This window comes from Pezoporus wallicus, unplaced genomic scaffold, assembly GCF_028554395.1.
Source record: "Pezoporus wallicus isolate ANWC-B61680 ecotype Strahan unplaced genomic scaffold, APGP_CSIRO_Pwel_v1 contig_6428, whole genome shotgun sequence".
Lineage (NCBI taxonomy): Eukaryota > Metazoa > Chordata > Aves > Psittaciformes > Psittacidae > Pezoporus > Pezoporus wallicus.
Genome location: NW_026639269.1, coordinates 3,253,149 through 3,273,418, shown reverse-complemented (window position 1 = coordinate 3,273,418; position 20,270 = coordinate 3,253,149). Strand labels below are relative to the sequence as shown.

General features: G+C 37.2%; 1 protein-coding gene across 3 annotated transcripts in view; it reads right to left on the bottom strand.

Annotated features, from left to right (window-relative positions):
• Window positions 1-19,939, bottom strand: part of PRIM2 (DNA primase subunit 2) — a 109,965-nt gene extending 90,026 nt beyond the window's left edge. For 2 of the 3 annotated variants that reach the window (XM_057414058.1, XM_057414059.1), the window contains exons 1-4: window positions 19,508-19,756; window positions 18,735-18,838; window positions 18,355-18,434; window positions 15,583-15,703 (exon numbers count right to left, since the gene is read on the bottom strand). In XM_057414058.1, the coding sequence (XP_057270041.1) occupies window positions 15,583-15,703; window positions 18,355-18,434; window positions 18,735-18,838; window positions 19,508-19,661 (459 nt within the window). In that variant the 5' untranslated portion in view covers window positions 19,662-19,756. Of the gene's footprint in view, window positions 1-15,582; window positions 15,704-18,354; window positions 18,435-18,734; window positions 18,839-19,507; window positions 19,757-19,888 lie in introns of those variants that run through there. The other variant, XM_057414057.1, reaches the window with a different exon arrangement.
• Between the last annotated feature and the right edge of the window lie 331 nt (window positions 19,940-20,270).

Genomic DNA, 20,270 nt, shown 5'->3' with positions numbered 1-20,270 from the left:
CCAGCAAGGCAGAAGAATGCAACTTTGAAGACAGAGGAAATACACAGTAGCATTATATTTCCACATGTGACAATCTAATGCTCAGAGAAAAACGGGCTGTATGGAGAACATTTTTCTTTAGCAAAGTGGCTGTATCAAAATAGTTAAATGTGTTTGTGCAAGTAATTTAAGGAAACACTATCTATAAAATACTCCCACTAATGATCTCATTCATGTTAGTCTTCAAAAGATACCCGCTTTTCAAACATGACATGCAGAAACTATATACAAATTTAACACAGTGCTATCAAAACCCTGCTACTTCTTCCAGATGATGTATTTCTTGTTTAAATAACTACAAATCTAAGTCACCACGTGAGCCTGCAAGCTTGCCTTTCACCTAGTACAGTCCAAAGTTTTCATTTTAATTCCAGAATAGCGACTTCCATTTCTCAAATAGAACAGGTTTATGCTTTCACAGTAGCAATTGCCTACAAGAGCCCAGCCTACCATCGATGAAACTGTCTTCAAATGAAAACAGTGAAACATATTGTATAGCTAGAGTGGTTACAATTGCATTATTTCGTCTAGGATATCTCACTAAATAAAACATAAATCCAAGCCAAGGATTCTTTTCGTTTTTTTACAGACAGGCATTAAAACAATCCAGTCACTGCTTTACAGATAAAGCTTGCAGTACTGGGGGAGAATGAGAAGGGGGGAAAGCAAGGAATCCTTTGTTTTTCTAAAACTAATTAGCTCATTTTCATCCACAAAATCATTTAATTCAGTATTACATTTAATTTCAAGGTGTCTTTACCCCTTAATATACATATAAAATAATTATACTGACTCCAAACTTCACAAGCTGCCTAGAATCTTATTAGTCATTTGACCATACCAGTCTTGTTCAGATGTAAAGTCACACTGATTTGAGATTTTCTTGCATCACACTAGCAAAAAAATTAACACTGTTGGGGTAAAAGTGATCCTAGTGAAACCTCCAGTAAAACAGGTTAACGGACCACAACTACAGATATGGTTATGACCTGTGTTGAGTGTATCTTCTAAACAAACGTACGTTCTTGCAAAGCAATATTTACCGTATAAATAAATATTATTATAAAGCTGTTAAATAATTTATGTCTTACAGCCTCATGCACCTTATCACAGGCAAAATTTCAGGCAAACCCTACCAACATTTTGCTCCTTGCCTTTTCACCAAATTCACATTGCCTTCATGTTTTTAGCTAATGGAGAGAAAGGAAGAAGAAACAAGGATATTCCTAGCCCCTAAGTAAAGCTGGGAGATGACTCCAGAATGTATTTAAATATAAAACTTGCTTTTCCAAAGACTGGAAAATTAAAAATAATTGGTATTGGCATTAATGATTTCACTATTTTCATGAAAAACTGCATAAAACTGACTGAAGACACAGTGCAATGAAAATAAGCTCCTTATAATCCAAACTCAGACTGAAGCTTTCAGCTGGGTCATGCCTGTACCTCTGCATACAGAGCATCACGAAACATGCACCCCATTCTTACTTAGTTCATGGAAGCTGGAAAGGGATTTTTTCCCTTCCTTTTATTTTTTATTTTAAAAAGAACACTAAAGTTTGTACATTTAATAAGCTCATTTCTAAAATGGCACCTGCAAGAACACTTTCCGGTAATCATTAAAAAATTAGACACAATTAAATACAGCTTTTAAGATTCTAATCAAGATCAGAAAGATAAACAGACTGCGTAACTTTTGACAGAGCTCAATGATGCTTCCCAGATAAAATACAGGAAATTCTAAAAATAAATAAACAGAATTCTTCTGAGGGTGTCACCTGGTGCTCATTTGACCCTTCACACTGAACTGGTTCAACTCACTCCGCAGACATTAACTCCCTAGTTTTGCCTCATTTGTTGCCAGTTTAGTTAACAAACACTGCTTATCACCAAGTCATTCTTTACTTTGCACAAGCAAAAAGTTAACACTGGGGAAAAGGATCTTCCCTTTTCAGTGACAGTGGGTCATGTATTGTAGCTTGAAACAGTTTTAACATTTCATCTTAAGTTTCTAAGACTTAAAAAAATGAGGAAAAAATCACAACATGAAAAGGGACGGCATGAGAGGAAAGGAAGGAAGCAGATTTGGGACAACTTGCATTATTTCTAGTTTTCTTGCTTTATACATGCAGGTTATACATGGACTTTTAATCACAGAATTGTCCCAGAAACACAAAGACACATAAATTTAGATTAAAATATGAATAATTTAATATGTAAGCCTTGGTTAAACTAACACTGGCAGTGAGCCAGTCCAAAAACTTCAAAATACATTTTATAACGCTGCTCCTTTTTAATGGAGAGATGAAGATGCATGCACACATCGTACTACTATATATGCACAACTGCTTACTTCAGCTGTTTCTAGGTCTCCCAGTAAGGAACAAGAACTCAATGCACAAGCCCTTTACTTTTCCAAGGCTCAGCTTCAGGTGTTTATAGGCACACATTGCTGGTGTCCTTACAAAGTGAACTTCTTACAACTTGCTTGAGCAGCTGGTACTCAAGTGGCACAACACCCTTCTCAAAAAGGGATGGCATCAGCATCTCAATACTACACTACATTTCAAGTATGAAAAAGACAAAACAATCATTTCCTAGTCAATCTTCTCCATTGCCACACATCACAGTGCAAACTAGACTAGAACTAGAATACAAAAATATTAACTTAGATATCATTAAATTTAAGAATATAACTTTAAAGTGTATTCAGCCAGCTAACGAACACTAGCTTGATTAGGAAAGGACATCATTCCCAGCCATGCTACCAGTTAAAGCAAGCATGGACTTTAAAACATTTCAGAGGCTCAAAAATCTGATGACTCTTCTTAAGGGATATCAATTCCATTTTAGCCAGGCACAATGCATTAAAAAGAAAATTCTATTTCCGATGGTACTACAACTTCCTATTTTAGTTCTTGTTCAGGTTGCTGGCATCCCTTAAAACATAAAGGGCTGTTCTTGGAAGATTATGTATTCTTATCCATTGACTGAAACGCTGTTTGGTTTTTTTTTAAAGTCAGGAGTGGGCATGGAAAGGACATTTTATGGATCTTCCTCAAGTATGCAGCTAATTCATGCTTACTATAATCACAGAGTAAACTCAGAGACACAGGTCCAGTTTCCTACATTCCTGACAAACATTGCCCTACATCCATGAAAAGGGAAGCTAAACAAAACAATTACAACATATATACATACACGTATGCATGTAGTAATAAATGTTATATTACATACATATTAAAGTCACACATTACTGAGGAGCTAAGGGAAGATCCTTATGAGAAATATGCTAACAAGTTTTCTTCTGTTCACAGATAAGGATGCTAACATCAGACTCAATTTTGCAAACTTATTAACAAATGTTTCTCTAGGTTCAATCACAGGATTAGCAGGGAAGAGTATTTCAATGTTTGCACACCATTTTATAAAACTCACATCCAAAACAGCACCTAGTAAATTCTACTTACAGTGTATTTATATCCTCCACAAACTATCCTACAAGCTTTTATGCTGCTTTACTAAGGAACAATACAAACATTTCTGAAGTTACCATCTGCATTCACTGCAGGAATGTGAGGAATAAATTAATTTTGGAAACAATTTTAACCTTAGCCAGGACAAAATAATGCCTTCATTGTCCAAAGAATTTATTTTCTTCTTGAACAACATATGGACATCATTTTACAAAAAGCACTGTTGATTTCCCAGTCTTCTCTTTCTTTATGCCCAAAAAAGAACAAGAAGAAGACACTTGATGACACCATTCTCCTTGTCTTTACAATGTTTCTTCCAGGAATCCAAAATTACTGATTGCTACGAATTAAGGATCTATAGGGACCATGTTAGGAGTTGCTCTTCTTTTATCACTTCCAAGCCACTAGACAAAAAGCAGCACATGTGACCTGGTCAACTACTAAGTGCTAGAGCACATCATCACACAAGAAGTGTGGGTGCCCTTCCCACCTCTTCTGTCGTAAGCTGAAGAACGTGGTGTTGAAGACACCTATTATCCACTGCGTTTCTGGTACAGCTGCCACTTCATATCACTTTAGAAATCCAGGGTTACAGCAGAACATTTGTGTCAGGATTCAGTCTGTATTCCAAATGTCTGGTTGTTTTCAACATGGTTTGATTCATCATCTCATTTTTATTGCAGTCTTTTTTGCCATTTTCATTTCAAAGCACATTCATTTTTTCAAAGCAGGAAGAGGATATACTTTAAACCATAAAGACTGTGCATAGTCCCCAGCACAGAAAGATTCAACCTTAAACAGGACCTTTAGAGTCCACTGTAACTCAAATGATAAACCACACAAAGCTACTTAGTAAGAATCATAGTGCTCTAGTGTGCTACATGGGGCATAATTAACTGTACAGTTTGTGTTTTAGTTTAGTTTCACAAGTCAATTTTAAGCAGTAAGAGCTATCTTCTAAAGGTCCATTCAGATCTCTACAGATAATCAACATCTGTTTCTAATCAAAATGAGATGATTACCATATTAAAACTTTTAATTAGCATTTTGCATCATTTACAAACTTGTTCATTATGTTTATGAAGGTGAAAGGGACATCCCCAGTAGCTGTATATTCTTCAATCACATCTATTGCTTAATTTCACAATTTTATAGAACATCAACACCATATGTGCAAATAAATACATGCAACTAGAATTACTGCAGCAAAATGTTACTTTTCTCCATTACTAATAACAAAGTCATGTTTACAGTTCAAAGATCCATTAGAGAAGGATAAATAGAGCTCTTTTCTCATCCACCCTAACAGTGCACCAAAAAAATGGCAAGCGTATGTTTTCCACTCCTTCCAGCAAACTTCTCCCTCTTAGATTTACGAGATGTGTTTATACTGTCCTGTGAATTGAGCTTTATTTTGAAAATCTGTAAGAAGATACTACAATTCATTTTAAGCTTAGATGTTTTAATCAAACCTCACTCCATATCTACCCATTGCTCACAATGTTCACTCACTAGAATACTCAGGTTGCTTTGAAATCAACCCAGTTGTTCTGGATTGCAGTCAGTTAATAACACTGCTTTGCAGAAGACGTTACTTTGCAAACAGACCTGCCAGCTGGCCTACCAAATCCTCGGACTGCAGTACAATGACCTGAAGAGTACGACATACTGGTTTAACTGAATTCCCACACTGCTAATACTTCTGATGAAAGAGGTCCCCCTAGGATTTTCTTCCCCTAATACGTAACTACAGTCAGCTACAAGAGGTAGCCACAAACCTAGGTATCAGTGAGGGGTTTTTTCTTTATATGGAACAAAAAACCAATTATAAAAAAGGAACAGTCAATTCTATGATGAAGCCCCTGTTGGTTTCACTTAAATGTATTTCCTGAAACTTGAGTGAGAAATGTATTACTTCCTTCAAGTTCTGTAGGACAACAGTAACCTGTTACATTTGTAAAAGCATTAATGGTATATGTTTTGCTGTCTTACTGAACAAACTCTAGCATGGAAAAAAAAACACAAACAAAACAAAAACTAAACACAATCACAAACAAGGAAAAAAAAATAAACTGTTTCTAAATGTTTCCACATACAATATTGTTTCTATTATGACTACAAGCGCAGAGCTAAGTGATAGAATACGTATTTCTACTTTGGCAGTTAGGCACCATTTCCCACTTAGCTATGCATCACTTCTGACTTTTGCTGTCACCTTTAAGACAAGCATCACTGGTTTTCAAGGAAAGGGACAAACAGAAGATTCAAGCAGCTAGAAACAGAGATAAAATTCAGAACCATTTCCTTAACAAATGTAAACTGCAGCCTATTTGGGTACAGTTACTGCTTAGGCTTGGTTTAATTTTAAACACAATAAAATTAGGTTGCAGACTGTTTCCACTTTCAAGCATTTTTCCTCATCCTGTTTGGGAAGGGAAAAAAATATTATTTCATGCTTACAAAATGAAATCACATAAACCCAAGGAGAACAACATTTTGGTTTATACACCTGGCACCAAAATGAATAATTATAGTCACAGCCTTTTAGTGGCCAGACACAATATTGAGGGGTTTTTTCTTCACCCGTATCTGTCCTTACTATAAACACAAACTAGTCCCATTCTCATTAATCCAAATCTGATTTTAGAATCTCCCACACCTAATAAAGGCATCCATAAAACACTTTTTTTCCCCAAGAAGCTAACCTACAAATATTTATACAACGGCCCCACTACTGAGATAAATGCTGTTGAAGAAAGCGTAACAGTGATATCAGAAAGTCTCTCATAGGAGTGCTCTGATCATAAAAATAGAAATTAAAGAATTTTAATTTGTACTGCTTAAAGCTGCTAGAAAAGCACTTCAACTGCAACATCAAAGAGCTTCTGTGGAAAAAAAAAATATCACTAATGCATTTTGCTCTTGGTCTTTCATCTCAGATGCTGATAGATGCACTACAGAGCATTAGCTCCCCCAGCTGACTATTCTCATCTGCTGTTTATTCCCCGTTACTACAGTCCAAAGCATTTTCTTAAGACAATGTGCTTTATAACAGCATTAAAAAAATTAAGATGGTTAATTTTGCAACAACTGGCAGTTACCCTAAAACAAGACATCTAACCTAGAAGGTATAAAGAACTCATAATATTTTTTTATATTTCAAGAGTTTTCAGAGGTGAAGAAGTTCTAAGCTAATTTAAACAGGATTTTTTTATGCTCTGTGGAGAGAAAACAGCAACACAGAAAGATGTATTCAGGAAATATACTGCACTTTGAAGTTTATTTCTTGTGCGCCCTGCAGGAAGATAAAAGAACAGAAGCATTGCAGGGAATCTAAATTTAATTTTACATCATCTTTATACCACAGATAAAGACATGATAATAAGTACTAATTTTAATTTCGTGTAGAAGCAGCAAAGAGGAAATGAGTTTAAGGAATGAACAGTCTGAAGATGAAACAGAGATCACAGGATATCTGTACAGTCAAGATGATGACCAGAACATCACTGAAAAACAGATTAGGATAAAACTTTACATTTTATTCCACTCCACATTCCAGAGTATCAGGTTAAATTCCTGGCGAGGTACAGCAAGAAATCAATGCATCTGACAGCACTTAAGAAAAACACAGGAGACAACTAACAGCCCACACAGATCTGTCAAAAAACAAATTGTGTTCAGTCACTCTCACTGCCTTTATGATAGTGCAACAGACCTCATGTATAAGGAAAAATTAGGTGTCATATTGTATCAGAAGCCCTTAAAGCCACTCTCATAAGACACTTTCACAGGCAAACGACCAAATAGTTCCACTGAATATCCTATAACCTGGATGCAAAACCAATTGGAAAAGCCATGAATGGAAGAATTTAATTAAAAAATAGAAGGACATACTAAACCAAGTTCCCATTATTTAATTTTAAACTAAAATTCAATATTTTAGTTCCTAACCTGCATATTAAACCAGGTGCTGGTTACATATTTAAATGCTATGAGGCTGGGGACACCGGAAAGGCTCTAGAGAATGGGATCAGACAAGAGAATCTGGTCTAAACGTGAAAACTGCATTTCAGCAGAGACACTTCAGATTTTAAATCTGAGCCAGTTGTGTACAAAGCAAAAGCTGACTAACCAGGAATGCTAAGAAAAGCAGTTGTGCGACCAGCCCATCTCCAGCTTGGGAGTCACTATATGATACTATCTGAGGGAGGGGGAAACAAGAGGGGGGGAAGATGCAAAGAATACATTCACTTAACCTGAGTGTCATCTTAAAATTGGTAATGGTTCAGGTGGAATATTCTGGCTAGCTGACACTGCACCTAAAAAATAAGTAAAAAAAAAAAAAAAAAAAGCTGCCCCACTAAAAAAAGGCAAAGGACACCCAGAGAAATGACAAATCACCACACACAAATAAAGGCTAAAAGAAGAAACAAGAAAGCATGATGTCTGTCTTATAAGTAGAATGCAAATACAAAGAGGAAGAAAAAAGACCAAAACAAAAAAAAAAAAACAAACAAACAACCAAAACCACAACAACAAAAAACACCCTTTAGTGGACAGAACAGGAAGAAATACGTAGCATTTTGAAAGCAATGACAGAACATTTTGGTCCACGTGAAAAGGAGACCCTTGAACAATCCCCAGAGAGAGACAGAGTCCGACTGGTTAAGATGAAGAAATTCAACAGCAGGTTTTCACAAGAACCAGGTAGAAAGGAACCAGAAATTCACTGGACCTTCCAAATCGACATCAGATGTCTCATCCACGTACAGAAACCTGCAGCTGCAGCTGCTGAAAGGACAGATCTTTCATTTGATGTCCAAGAACAAGTGGTATGTCTTGAACAGTTAAAACTATGCAAACTGAAGCAGACAAAAGGCTGAATCTCAAGACTGGGGGCTTCAGATTAGATATTTCTGACATTCTGATATTCTGACTTTCTTACCAAAAAGTAAATGGCGTTCTAAGGAAACATATATCTTTGCAATACTAAACATAAGCTAGGAGAACATCCAAAAAGGAAAATGGGAAATACAAAACTAACAGAAAACAGAGCTAGCAGCAAAAGTTTTTAGCTATCAGGTAAGGGTTAAGGCCATACCAAACATCCATGAAAAAGAAGACAATTTGAAGAACTGAATTCTACTGCCCTCACCACAGAAACAGAACACAGAAAGGGTAAGTTGGAAGAAAACAGTGAATTGTTAAATTTTCTTCAAAACTCAAATGTTTTCAAAAGAAAGATTATGAACAGCCTAAGTGCATGATCAGTTTCAATGAAGCAGACTATGGCATGGCAGAAATTCCCAGAATTTAAGAGCAAAACTAGGGCCTGGTTCTGCTGAACGGTACACAGGAAATAGGAATGCAAGATGCTGAGATGTGTAAGTTAGAGGTTACTTTGTGATAGGAAGAGGAAGCCTTGTCCGATTTGAGAAACAGGAGAGAACAGCAAAATCAGTATGGCAGACCTATTCCAGGAGTTAGAAATTAAAGGTCCTAGAATATGTGGCAGTTATCTAAAAATGAATTAGACAAGTGACAGTTCCTATAAGAAAAGTTCTATGAAAAGGCAATGAATAAAGACGTTTTGTTCATTGTCATTTTAGGGAACAGAAGGATTGAGCAACAGCTGAGGAAAAAGCCAAGTTCACTGAATGAAAGAAGTGTTAATAATTACAGAAATTAACATGTAAGTTAAAGTCACAAGGAATGAAAAGAAAGATAGACTTGTGCTAATAGAGTTTCCTTTTAAGGAAACATTATTCCAGATAATTTTTTGTAACTGGCAAGTTAGTTGTCAATCCAGGGGACTCCACTTCTAACTATTGAGCAAAGCTAACAGTATGACTAGGCAACTTTTGACCCAATTTCTCCTTTAATGCTACAAAGCACAAGCTGACATGTATTAGAAGAAAAAGAAAGTGTAAATAAAACTCTAAAGAGAATACTGCCACCACTTTTCCTAAATATCTTAAAGCAGTTACTGAAAGAAGCAGAATATATTAGAGATGCCTATTTATATTTCAGAAGAATGCAAATATCCAGATTAAGATCTAGGAGTTATTATGCAATATGACAGACACAGCCTTGAAGGGCAAGAAAAAGATAAGCTGCATACAGAGTGAAGGAAAGAATAGATTTACTCTATTTTTATAGCTTTGGTTATCATCATCATCGTGATTATTTCCCAAGTGTCAGGTATAAGACCAAATATGTGAACAATAGGAAGCTCAACAACTTAATTCAGGAATTCCTAGGAACATCAGTGATCCAGGTATCTTGCAGTTTTATTCAAACCTAGACACACTGAAAGCTTTTTAATAGTAACTCGTGGCAGTTGCCATAAATATTCCGATTATATCAAAATGCTATCAGAACATCAAATCAATAAACCAGGATTTATCTCATACATTGAAGGTCTAACAGCACTATTTTAACAAATAATAAGTGTAATCACTCAAGGGCTTCTGATATGGGCATGCATAACCAACTACAAGAAAAAAGGGAAAAAGTGGAAAGGTTGGGTAGGAACAGGGGGATAAACAGGTGGTACATACATAGCAGGGCATGTGGAAAACCACACAGACAGACAATCTCAGTGATAAAATTACCTGAAAAAGTGGGGCTTGGACATAATGTTAACTGACTCCAAACAGGTCTTGTATCACAATCCGGCAGAAAAAAATCAGGCACTCCTAACTTAAAGGAAAACATCAGATGCCCACAGCTCATGGCAAGAAAGAAAACAACTTTCTAGTTAGAGCCAAGCTTCACCTACCTGTAAAACCATTTATTTCATACAGTTCTTTCATATACTGAATTTACTGAAGATTAAAATACTTTCTCTAATACCTAATAACTGTAGTATTTAAAATATTAATTAGATTTCCCTTTAAATATCTTAAAAATCTGTATTAGTGGCTTTTACTGTCAGGCATCATTGCTGTAATTACTCATTTATAGTAAGATTTTAATGCTTTAATCTCCTAAATTGATGTAAATCTCAGCTGCACACCTGTGTTTGCATATTCTCTTTGATGCTCTGTGACCTTAAATGTCAGCATTTACTTCTCTTGAGTGCTGCTTAAGGATTTCCTGTGCACACAGACTAATGTGCCCTGAGAGCTGAAAACTACATACCATACATAAAAAGCTTCAGTATTTATCTGGATGATGACAGCACTATCCCTTAAAACTCTTCTTTTTTTCCCCCAAATATAGACTGTAAATATTCTGAAAGACCTTCAGAACCATTCCACAATTCTCCTGTTACTATGATAGAAAACCATTCAACATACCAAAGGAAATATTCTCAAAGTATAGATGAAAAATAAGCAAGCTTTAGAAATGGGGAACAGATTAGTAAGTGTTTCTAGTTTATTTAAAAGAAAAAAAAAAATTTGAAACAATTATACATCGGAATCATCTTATATTGAATGTCCTATACTAAAGTGTCAAGAAAGGCAGTGTAGAACTTCTCTCAGGACAAAGACGCATCAAAAGCATGGAACTCTCACATCACAGATTAGTTTTGAGGCAAGACTGTTATCTCGTCTCTTCTCCATTAAGCAGTTCTCCAAAATTTGGTGGACACCTGACAGCAATCCATCCCTGAAGTATTATTGAATACAGTATTATAGACTGAGGTCCAGAAATTTAAGTGTCAAATAAGGGCAAAAATAAGCTTTACTGAACAAGGCAACTGCAGAATTACTGAAGAGAATGTTTTCTAAACTTCCTGTAAGTGCACTGCTCTAAGCTGAACTAGATGTTTTTTGCAAGACAGCAGTATTTTAACAAACATGAACAAGCACCATTCAAATACCTGTTTTCTCAAGCAACAGGTAACATCAAGAGAAGTACCCCACAACTGGCTATCAATTAGGCGACACTGCTCTAAGAAAAACTGTGTTTTAAATAAGCTAGTAAATAGCTATCAAAATATTATTTCCTAAGAGTACTGTAAAAATGTCATGTAACAAATGCTGCTCCCAGGCCAAGCCTAAAACCTCCCAAGTCAAGCCTAACCACTCCCAGGAAAATACATGGAAGGGAATTCTACGAAATAATATATCACAGAGTGAATGAGTGAGTATGTACTTAAAATAATTTGTTTGCCCTCAAAACTTGTAACTCCTGTGAAAGTTCAAAAGTTACATTTCTTCGGTGCCTTACTTGCTGCTGGAAAGGAGGCTATATTGTAAACATCACTTTTGACACCATGGTTCAAACACAACTTCTTTCAGAAAAAAAACAGGCTAAATACTGAATTGTTTAAATTCTCAATACAATAATTTTGAGGGGAAAGCAATGGAAGGTGTACAAATAACTGTTAAGATAGAAATAATCTTCAAAACTGAATGTTTTAATTTTTTAAGGTAGCTAAAAATCTTTAAGAGTGTCTGAGCAGCACAAATCTTAAATAATTTTTTTTCTAATGAAATACCAAAAGCTTTAAAGCTGTTTAGAAAATAAATCAGAAATTATGGAAATTAACTAGTTAAGACAATTAGCTTCAGACAAAGTACACCAGTTTGTATTATTTTCTATACTATTTGCAGGCAAAACAGCATTTCATTAAAGCAATATATGCCACTTCCCTCCCGCCCCCCCAAAAAATTGAGGTTTGGTGTTCTCATTAAGAGCCTGGCACCCATTACACTACACAGAATACTTTAACTAAAAGAAAATAGTGCAGTACTGCCCCAAACACTGGCCAAAATGCAAAAGCTGAAGCAAGTTACTGTCAGAGATGCTAAATACATCCTCTCAGTAAGAGCAAGTATTTAGTTATTTTAATAAACCCTTTGCCATGTATTTTGCTCCATCAGCAATATAGATGTTAGTCACAGGACAGAAGAAATCCTATTGTAAAAATTTAAACGCATTTTCATTGAATTTAATTTCTATTTTTAGTTTCAGAAAGCTCTTGCTCTTTGATTAAAATTCTCTTTAATCATGAGATCAGACCTACTGTCATTTCAAGCTCTCCTCAGTTGGCTGTCATATAAAAAATTCAGAAAGTCCAGCATTTTTTACTTATAGTTGCTTACAACTTCAATCTTCCCAAAAAGTTGCTAAGTAAGACCTTGAGTTCTAAAGTCTTCAAAGAAAGAAATATCTTGACAGCTGCATAATATTATCCCCCAGTGGGATTGAAGACTTCTTGATTCTACAAAGCAATAACTTTCAAGCCATGATTCATAAAATCTCAAGAACTACTCTGCAAAACCCCTGCCAAAATTTTCACGCATGTAAGCAAACATGAAAAGGAGAGAAGTGACAGATATGTCACTGTTTGGGTTACTTTGCTGGTGCTGTAAATGAAGATAACTGTGACAGAACTGTACAAAGTGATCCACTTACACCTCCTCCCCACAGAAAAAAGAACAGTTCTTCTACTAAATACTGAGAGTTGCTTCTTACATTGTTTCTCAGGATTGTTAACTGAAGACACAGCTATGCCAGTCTACACAGTAGTCTAAACTTCAGCAGCTCTGGCCTATCTCAGATTACAATTCTGAAACACAGAACCATTATCTAGAAAATGTAAGGCACCCGTCTTCTCTTTAAGGAGCTTTCACTGACTTTCTTAGGATATCTTCAGCAATTAAAATCCCACAGAGAATTTCTGTCTGTTTACCAGTATAGAAACTGAATTATAATATCAGCACTAATACCTTTTCCTGAAGACCATTCACCTTTCTGACAGGTGTTGCACAAAGTTTGATTTTCATGCATGCACAATAAGGCATAAAAACTTGCAACTTCTGACAGAGAAGTATGAAGAGTATAGTTGGTCTTCACTTCCTTTATAAAGCCTTTTACAAAAACAACATTGAGAAAAAGAGTATTGCTTTTACAGTGGCCTTAGTTTTAGGGGCACCTATACAGCACCATAGAGTTTACACCTGTTTCAGACATGTATTCAATCCTTAGTAATATTCAAATGTTTTATACATGATCTTGCAAGGAGGGATTACTTTTGCTTAAATTCCCACTGGAACTGGAAAGCAGGGAGGGAAGTAGAAGCAGAGAAGTGTATTTTCAATGAAATGATGCTTTGTCGCCTCAACAGGCGTAGGAAAGCAATACCTTCTTAATCATTTTGACATATTGAAAGCACATTCAATAGCACAGAACCAATCCATACTCCTAGCTATTTGCAGCAACCTGCAAACATTAATTTATTCTCACAAGGCTGAATGCCGAAACTGTGACAGGACAATATGAGACTGGGGAATAAGCAATGGAAATCTAGCTCCACAAACACACCGCTCGCTGAAAGGTCTGTTGAACCAAAGAATGACATTTCTAATAGTCTGTCAAAGACCCAGGAAAGCCTGTGTGTTACTGTTTAGCTAGACAAATTCATTCTCAACACTGCACAAATTACCTTTAGCCATCAACATGCACTGGTGTCAGATATTTTAATCCAGGAATACATCATGCGTGTCAGTCACATATTTTAGAATATTTAAGTTCTTCTAATTAAACAGTATTTTACGAGAAAGTTTTTTTTCAGTAGTGATGATTGTACATTAGTTTTTATTAAGTTTGCTTTGAGAGCTACAGGCAAAGCTGGAGCTTTCTAGAAAAAGAGCTCATAGCTACAGTGCAAAATTTTATTGAAGTCATTAATATAGAAACTGCAATAGACATTTTCAATTAATCCACTCAAGACAAAAGAAGCAGTATATAACAGCAGGAACTCATTTGTAATATCCCTAAAGCATCTCAAAACCCACAGTCATTTGACTACAGCTTTAGTATTTTCAAGGGTTTTCATAAGTTGGTAAAGAACTAAAATGAGTTTAAGTTACAAGGGGAAAAAAGCTTTGAATCTAAGTTCTAATGAAAAGCAACACCTGTAGAGTAAGAGCATTTACAGAATTTTGGACCCAACTTTTATTCTGCATTCTCCGTAGCATGTATTTAATGGGCAAAAATCAAATAGTCTAGTGAATGAAAATAACAGAACTTACATAGACTTCATATACACATACATGTACCAATAAACCTGTTATTTAATTGTACATAATTTCTTTTAAAATTACACATAAATCCTTCAACACAGGAGGCAATTTTTAACTACCATATCTAATATCAGCTTGGTTTAGGTTTTTTTTAAGCTAAATCTCTTTCTTGGTTATACATCCATAGCTGCAATAACTCACATAAGATGCACAAAACAGCAGAATTGAAATTATTTTGAGCGTGCACAAACATACAACCATGTGTCAAAAATATACTTGCAAAGTAGAAACCTATTGGTTTTAACGCACAGTGACAACTACACAGTAAGTTATGTTCTTGTGCAAGCCATACAGGATTTTCATATTTTATTATATTTTAATTATGCCCTCAACAGCTGAGTTTTTATCTTCATATAGTTTTCCATATGTCAGTTTTATGAAATGGTACAATGTGCACAGTCCCCAGGTCACTGTGGGGACCCACTGCCTTGGTTACTATAGCAAGAAGCCAGTTAGTAGATTGCAAAGCTTCTAGAGTAGAGTTTATGAATAAAGACATACGTTGACCAAACTAATTTCCAAATAAAGTCAGTAAACTGATGAGAATGGACTACACATATACTTTAGGCTGGAATCAAACACAGCTATTGCTTTCTTATCACTGAAACTCTTAAAGGTGAATTATCACACAATTCATCACTTACACATAAAAGAAGGCAAAGTAATTGTGACCTGAGTGAATTTGCCCTGATGGACATACAAATGCCACATCTGAAGAACACAGACTAGCTCTAACCTTTTCAGAATCTTGATTCAAAAATACCTATCAGCTTTTGTAGACATTGTTAACTTACCTTTGTAAGCAGACCCATCTTCTCTTGTTGCAGCACATAATTACATCACTTAATCCTCATTTCTGTGGCATGCACATGACTCTCCAGGTTCAGAAGTTCTGTGCGGTTGGGTTTTTAAAGCCATAACTTCAAATTTTATTTTCTGAATGGAAGTACTGGAGCTATCTTAATGAGAATTTTAAAACATAACAGGCACATCCAACATGACACAAATGCAGAAAGTAACATACTTACAGCTTCAAATGATAAGTTAACGTGTTCCAGAAATTTCTGTCTTAAACTGTCAGTTAGTTCATTGAAGCGATACCGCAAGAGGTCCATTTCTTGCTGAAGAAACCAGCGCCTGAGATCCTCACTGCAAGGAAATAATTTAAAAAATTAAAAATAACATATTCTGGTTATGCATTCTCTTTTTCGCTATAAACTAGATGTCAAACATAGTGAACACAACATTTAATATGCTGGCTTTGGCATGGGACCCACAAATGGAGGAGCTTGGAAGAAAAGGCAGGAAACCTTCAGGAAGGCGCATTCAATCCAAAAAGGCTTGTGAAGAGCCAGTACACTAAGAAGCATGACTGCAGATGTTTTGGACTAACAAAGTTAGAGCTGTGTTTGCCATTAAAGTGAATGAAACGAGATTATTCTATTTCCTGGTCTTGACAGATGTGACATTGCAAGATGCGCAAAGAGATGCAAAATAACAGTATGGATGAGACTATTCACTCAAGACTACATACTGTATCTTAGCAACATTATATGGAAATAAGCTTTAAATTCTCGGATATCAGAAGGCAGAAGGACAGACAAGAGAACATTACAAATTTAACTGACAAGAACGGTGCAGCTGGACACTTCAGACCATGTGAAAAACAAACCAAAACAATACAATACAGACTAGAAAAACAGCTGATGTAAACTCATACCCCTGGGTGGCACTGTTGGCCAAGTGGAAACTTAAAAAGGCGGTGCCGCAGGAAAACAAAACTCAATTCAGCCCTGTTTGCAGCTCTGTCTATTCAAGTACACTTTCAAACATACTTACCTTAATAGCTTTCATCAATTAACCTAATGATTTGTGTGAAGCTTATTTTTCTGACCCAATACAATAAAAGCTTAGAGAACAGTACATTCTCTTTGCATCCCAATTTTATCTTTTGGGGAACATGCCAGTTTTAAAGCATAGAAATATCCCTGAAATAACTGCTTCTCAAGAAAGAATGAAGAATGGTAGGCACAGGATCACCTCACAGTGCCTAAGTTACTATTTTCCATTTTATGAGTAAGCAGTAAGTCCACCTTCTCAAAGAAAGAAAAAAAAAAAAAAAAAGCTAGTTTAAGTAGAAACTGACTATCAAGCTGCTTTACTGAAACACTGCATCAAACTATCTGTATAGAAACAGGAACACAAAAATACATTTGCAAGTAGTTTTCAGAGTGCCCTGGAGCTCCAACCAAGGCCCCTCCTCCCTAAGAAGGGGTCTTTCTCTCTAGACAATAAAGCCAGGCTCTTTCCTTCTGATTCTGTGACCAAAAATAGCTTGTATTTATTTCTGCAAAGTGGTTCACTTTCAACAAGCTGCTCACCTCTCTCCTGCCTAATTATTACGATAATTCCCTGAAACACAGGGTTTGAACCATGTCTCCTATTTATTTCATAATCAAGCACTCAGTAAGTCAAGTAAGCACTTATACAAATGATAAGGATCTTTTTATAAAAATATAGCTTGCAGAGAAAAAGAAAATAGTCCAATTATCTGCATCTGTTATTTGGAATCAGGAGATTCCAGAGCAATATAGTGATGCAACACATGGTGGGGATAGACGGGCACAGCCCAGATGTTTTTTGAAAGGGCAATACAATGGGATGTTTATAATCCAGGAAACATCAGGGTGTTTAACGTCACCCAGGGCCTGCCATGGTGAGGTTTCCTCCATCTGGAGGCTTTTGAAGCCTCTGCTACCTCCTGTTCTGATCACGTGATCTGTAGTTTACACCTATCATATTGTTAGACACCTTGGTCTCTTCTCTAACACTTGCCCCAAACATTCAACTGTCTCATGACCCATTTCAAGGAAAAGCCCCATCCATTTCAGCTCCATATCTTGACTTATAGCACAGTCCCTCCTCACCTTCCCTATGTGTTTTTGCTTATAAATCTTTTTCTATCCATAGCAGCACTGTCAGCTACCACAGTATCATAACATGAAATCTACCACACTCACCTAATTTAAACTATATTATAAATTGAAATGCAGTTGAATTAACAATTCAAAACAGTATAAACTTCATATTTGCCAGGCTTAATTCCAAAAAAGGACTGCAAGGGCAAGGAGTCAGGAGTTCACTTTAACGCAAAACAAAGCTGCTAACAGGCATAAAACACTGACAACACAAAAACTACAGCTGAAGCAAAAGAAATGCACTCGACTGGACCAACTTTGTGCTTGAGATTTCACATGACAAAAAATTGCAGTGCAACCATCCACGGCAATGAATGCAAAATCAGTAGAGGAAACCTCAAACTCAGATGGCAATTTTAGCTTGCCAGAAGTAAGGCTCTCTCTCGAGACAATAATATAAAGCCTATTTACATAGTCAGCTCTTTGGTCAGTAATCAACAGTTTAAGTATATGCAGCAGTTAATCTAAATTAAATTCTCAATCACTGTGAAAGCCTAATAAAACCTTAATACTGGTGTGCTTTAGTCTTACAAAAGATGTCAAAAGGAAGAGACCCAAACTAATGTTCTATGCACAAGACACAAAACTTTATACTTTCATTTTTAAGTATTACAAAATCTGGATATTAATTTTGATCTCAAGTATCCCTTTTGGCACAGCTGTAATCAGGTTCCTAGGAAAAAAAAACCTGCTCTCTTTGAACCTACCTTTCTATTTAGTAGCCATGCAACTCTAAAATAACCATAATGTCTGTAACAAAGAAATGTAGTATCTGTGTAGACTTTAATAGTAAAAGTACAACATAATCCAAAAAGTACTTACGACTGACAGTAAGCAAGGCGTAGTATGAAATGAGATATATGGTCTTTTCTTCTTGCTTCATAATCATCCTCAGCCAAAGCCTAAAGAACATATTGCTATCAGATTTCAGATAATCTCTTCCAGATCAAATATAAAATTAATTTATCACTGATGTTCAATAAAACACTGTTTAATACTCATCTTTCAGACAATAAATGCAAGACTTTTAAAGAAAGGGGGTATCCTAAAGAAATATATACTCTCAAAGAAAAACTACACTTCTGACAAAATGGCAGAATTTAAGTTTTAGAGGTTTCATCACCTCTACTTTTATTCAGAATTCTTGAACAGTGTAAAGAAAATAAAGTGCAATAGAGTTCCCTTTTTTGATTTTTACTTACTTTGTAGGGAAACTTTAGTTTCCGGAGCTCAGCCTCCAGCTTAGTTTTGTATACGTCATTACCTCTTATGTAGCTCACACCAAGGTTTTCAACTACTTTGAGCACTGGGGAAAAATGGTTCATATTAGAGACAACATATTGAGAAGAAATGTAACTGTATTATGTCGTGGGAAATGCACAAACTGGAGTAAGGCCACGGGAACTGCTTTTAGTGGTATGGGGAGCTAAGGGGTAAGAAATACAGAAGATAATGTGTCATCCACAAGTGCTGAACAGCTCAGCCAATTCTGGGATGCATAGTCACCAAGGAAAGGAAGACAGCCAACAAGGAAAGGGAAACTGATGGATCAGTCTCAGAACATTGGTTTCCACCGTAATGGTGGAAACCTTGGATTCAGAGGTTTCCAGGAGGTCAGGAGAACCCTTGCCCCAAGCTACAACAACATGAATCACTGTGCTGAGACATCAAATATGTCACAACACCTAGAAAGGGAAACATGCTTATAAAACCCACCACTGTAAACCACAACCATACAGTCCTGATGGTTATATGCCAAACACTCGTGAAATCAATCATAGCTCTCTGAAACACCTAAAGCAGCACGTTTACCTCTATAAAGGTGGTTCATTTCAGCATGAGCAGGCTGACAGTTCACATTAATAACAGGCAACGAGCACCTAAACCCGCTAAAAATACATACAGCCACGATAGGAAGAATCGGAACTCCGAGGGAGAGACGTGGGGATGGAGGAGAGCCCAGCATGCTACTCACGCTTCAGGCGGTCGATGGCAAAGCTCTCAAACTCCACCAGAGAGATGCTTTCCGTGGGGGGCTCCAGGTAGAACTGCAGGCTGTGAGGGTACAGCTCCCGCCGGTCCCCGGCCAGTCGCGCCTGCCTCAGCCTCGTTCGACTGGAGAACTCCATCTGACCGGCCGGCGGGCCTGGGGTCAACACGGGCGCTCAACCGAAGGCAGCACCGGGCGGAAGGGGGTAGAGAACGGAAGACAGCCGCCACTGCCCCTGGGTTCGCCCAAAGCCCGCCCGCCACCGACTGCCCCGGGGTTCTGCCCCTGCCCCTCCCCCCCGCAGTGACAGACCCCCGCGTCCCCATGGCAACCGCCCTCCGCGCCGCGGGAACGCAGAACCCCCACCTGCAACCGCGCGCAGTCCAACCGCCGCGGCTTCCCGCGCAAGGGCGGCCCCGCCCACTTCCGCCCTCCGCGCCCGCCCGGACCACGCCTCCTGAGCTGCAATTGGCTCGCGGCAGCGAAGGGGAAGGAGTGCCCGCAGCCAGCATGGAGGTTCCCGCCGGGGGTTCGCTTCCGAGGGCGCTCGGTGGTGCCCGGGCCTTTGTACGCAGGCACCTAAGCTGATTAAAGGGGCCTTCTCGTGTGGGTATTCTGACAGCGGGTGATGCACCGTAGCTAACTTGCTGTCAAGTTGTGGTTTTCACTACTGAAAGTCTTTAAAAATGTTTGCCACCAAGTGAGACAAATGCTCTTCCTGTGGTTTTCTTCCAGCCTTTCATAGTGC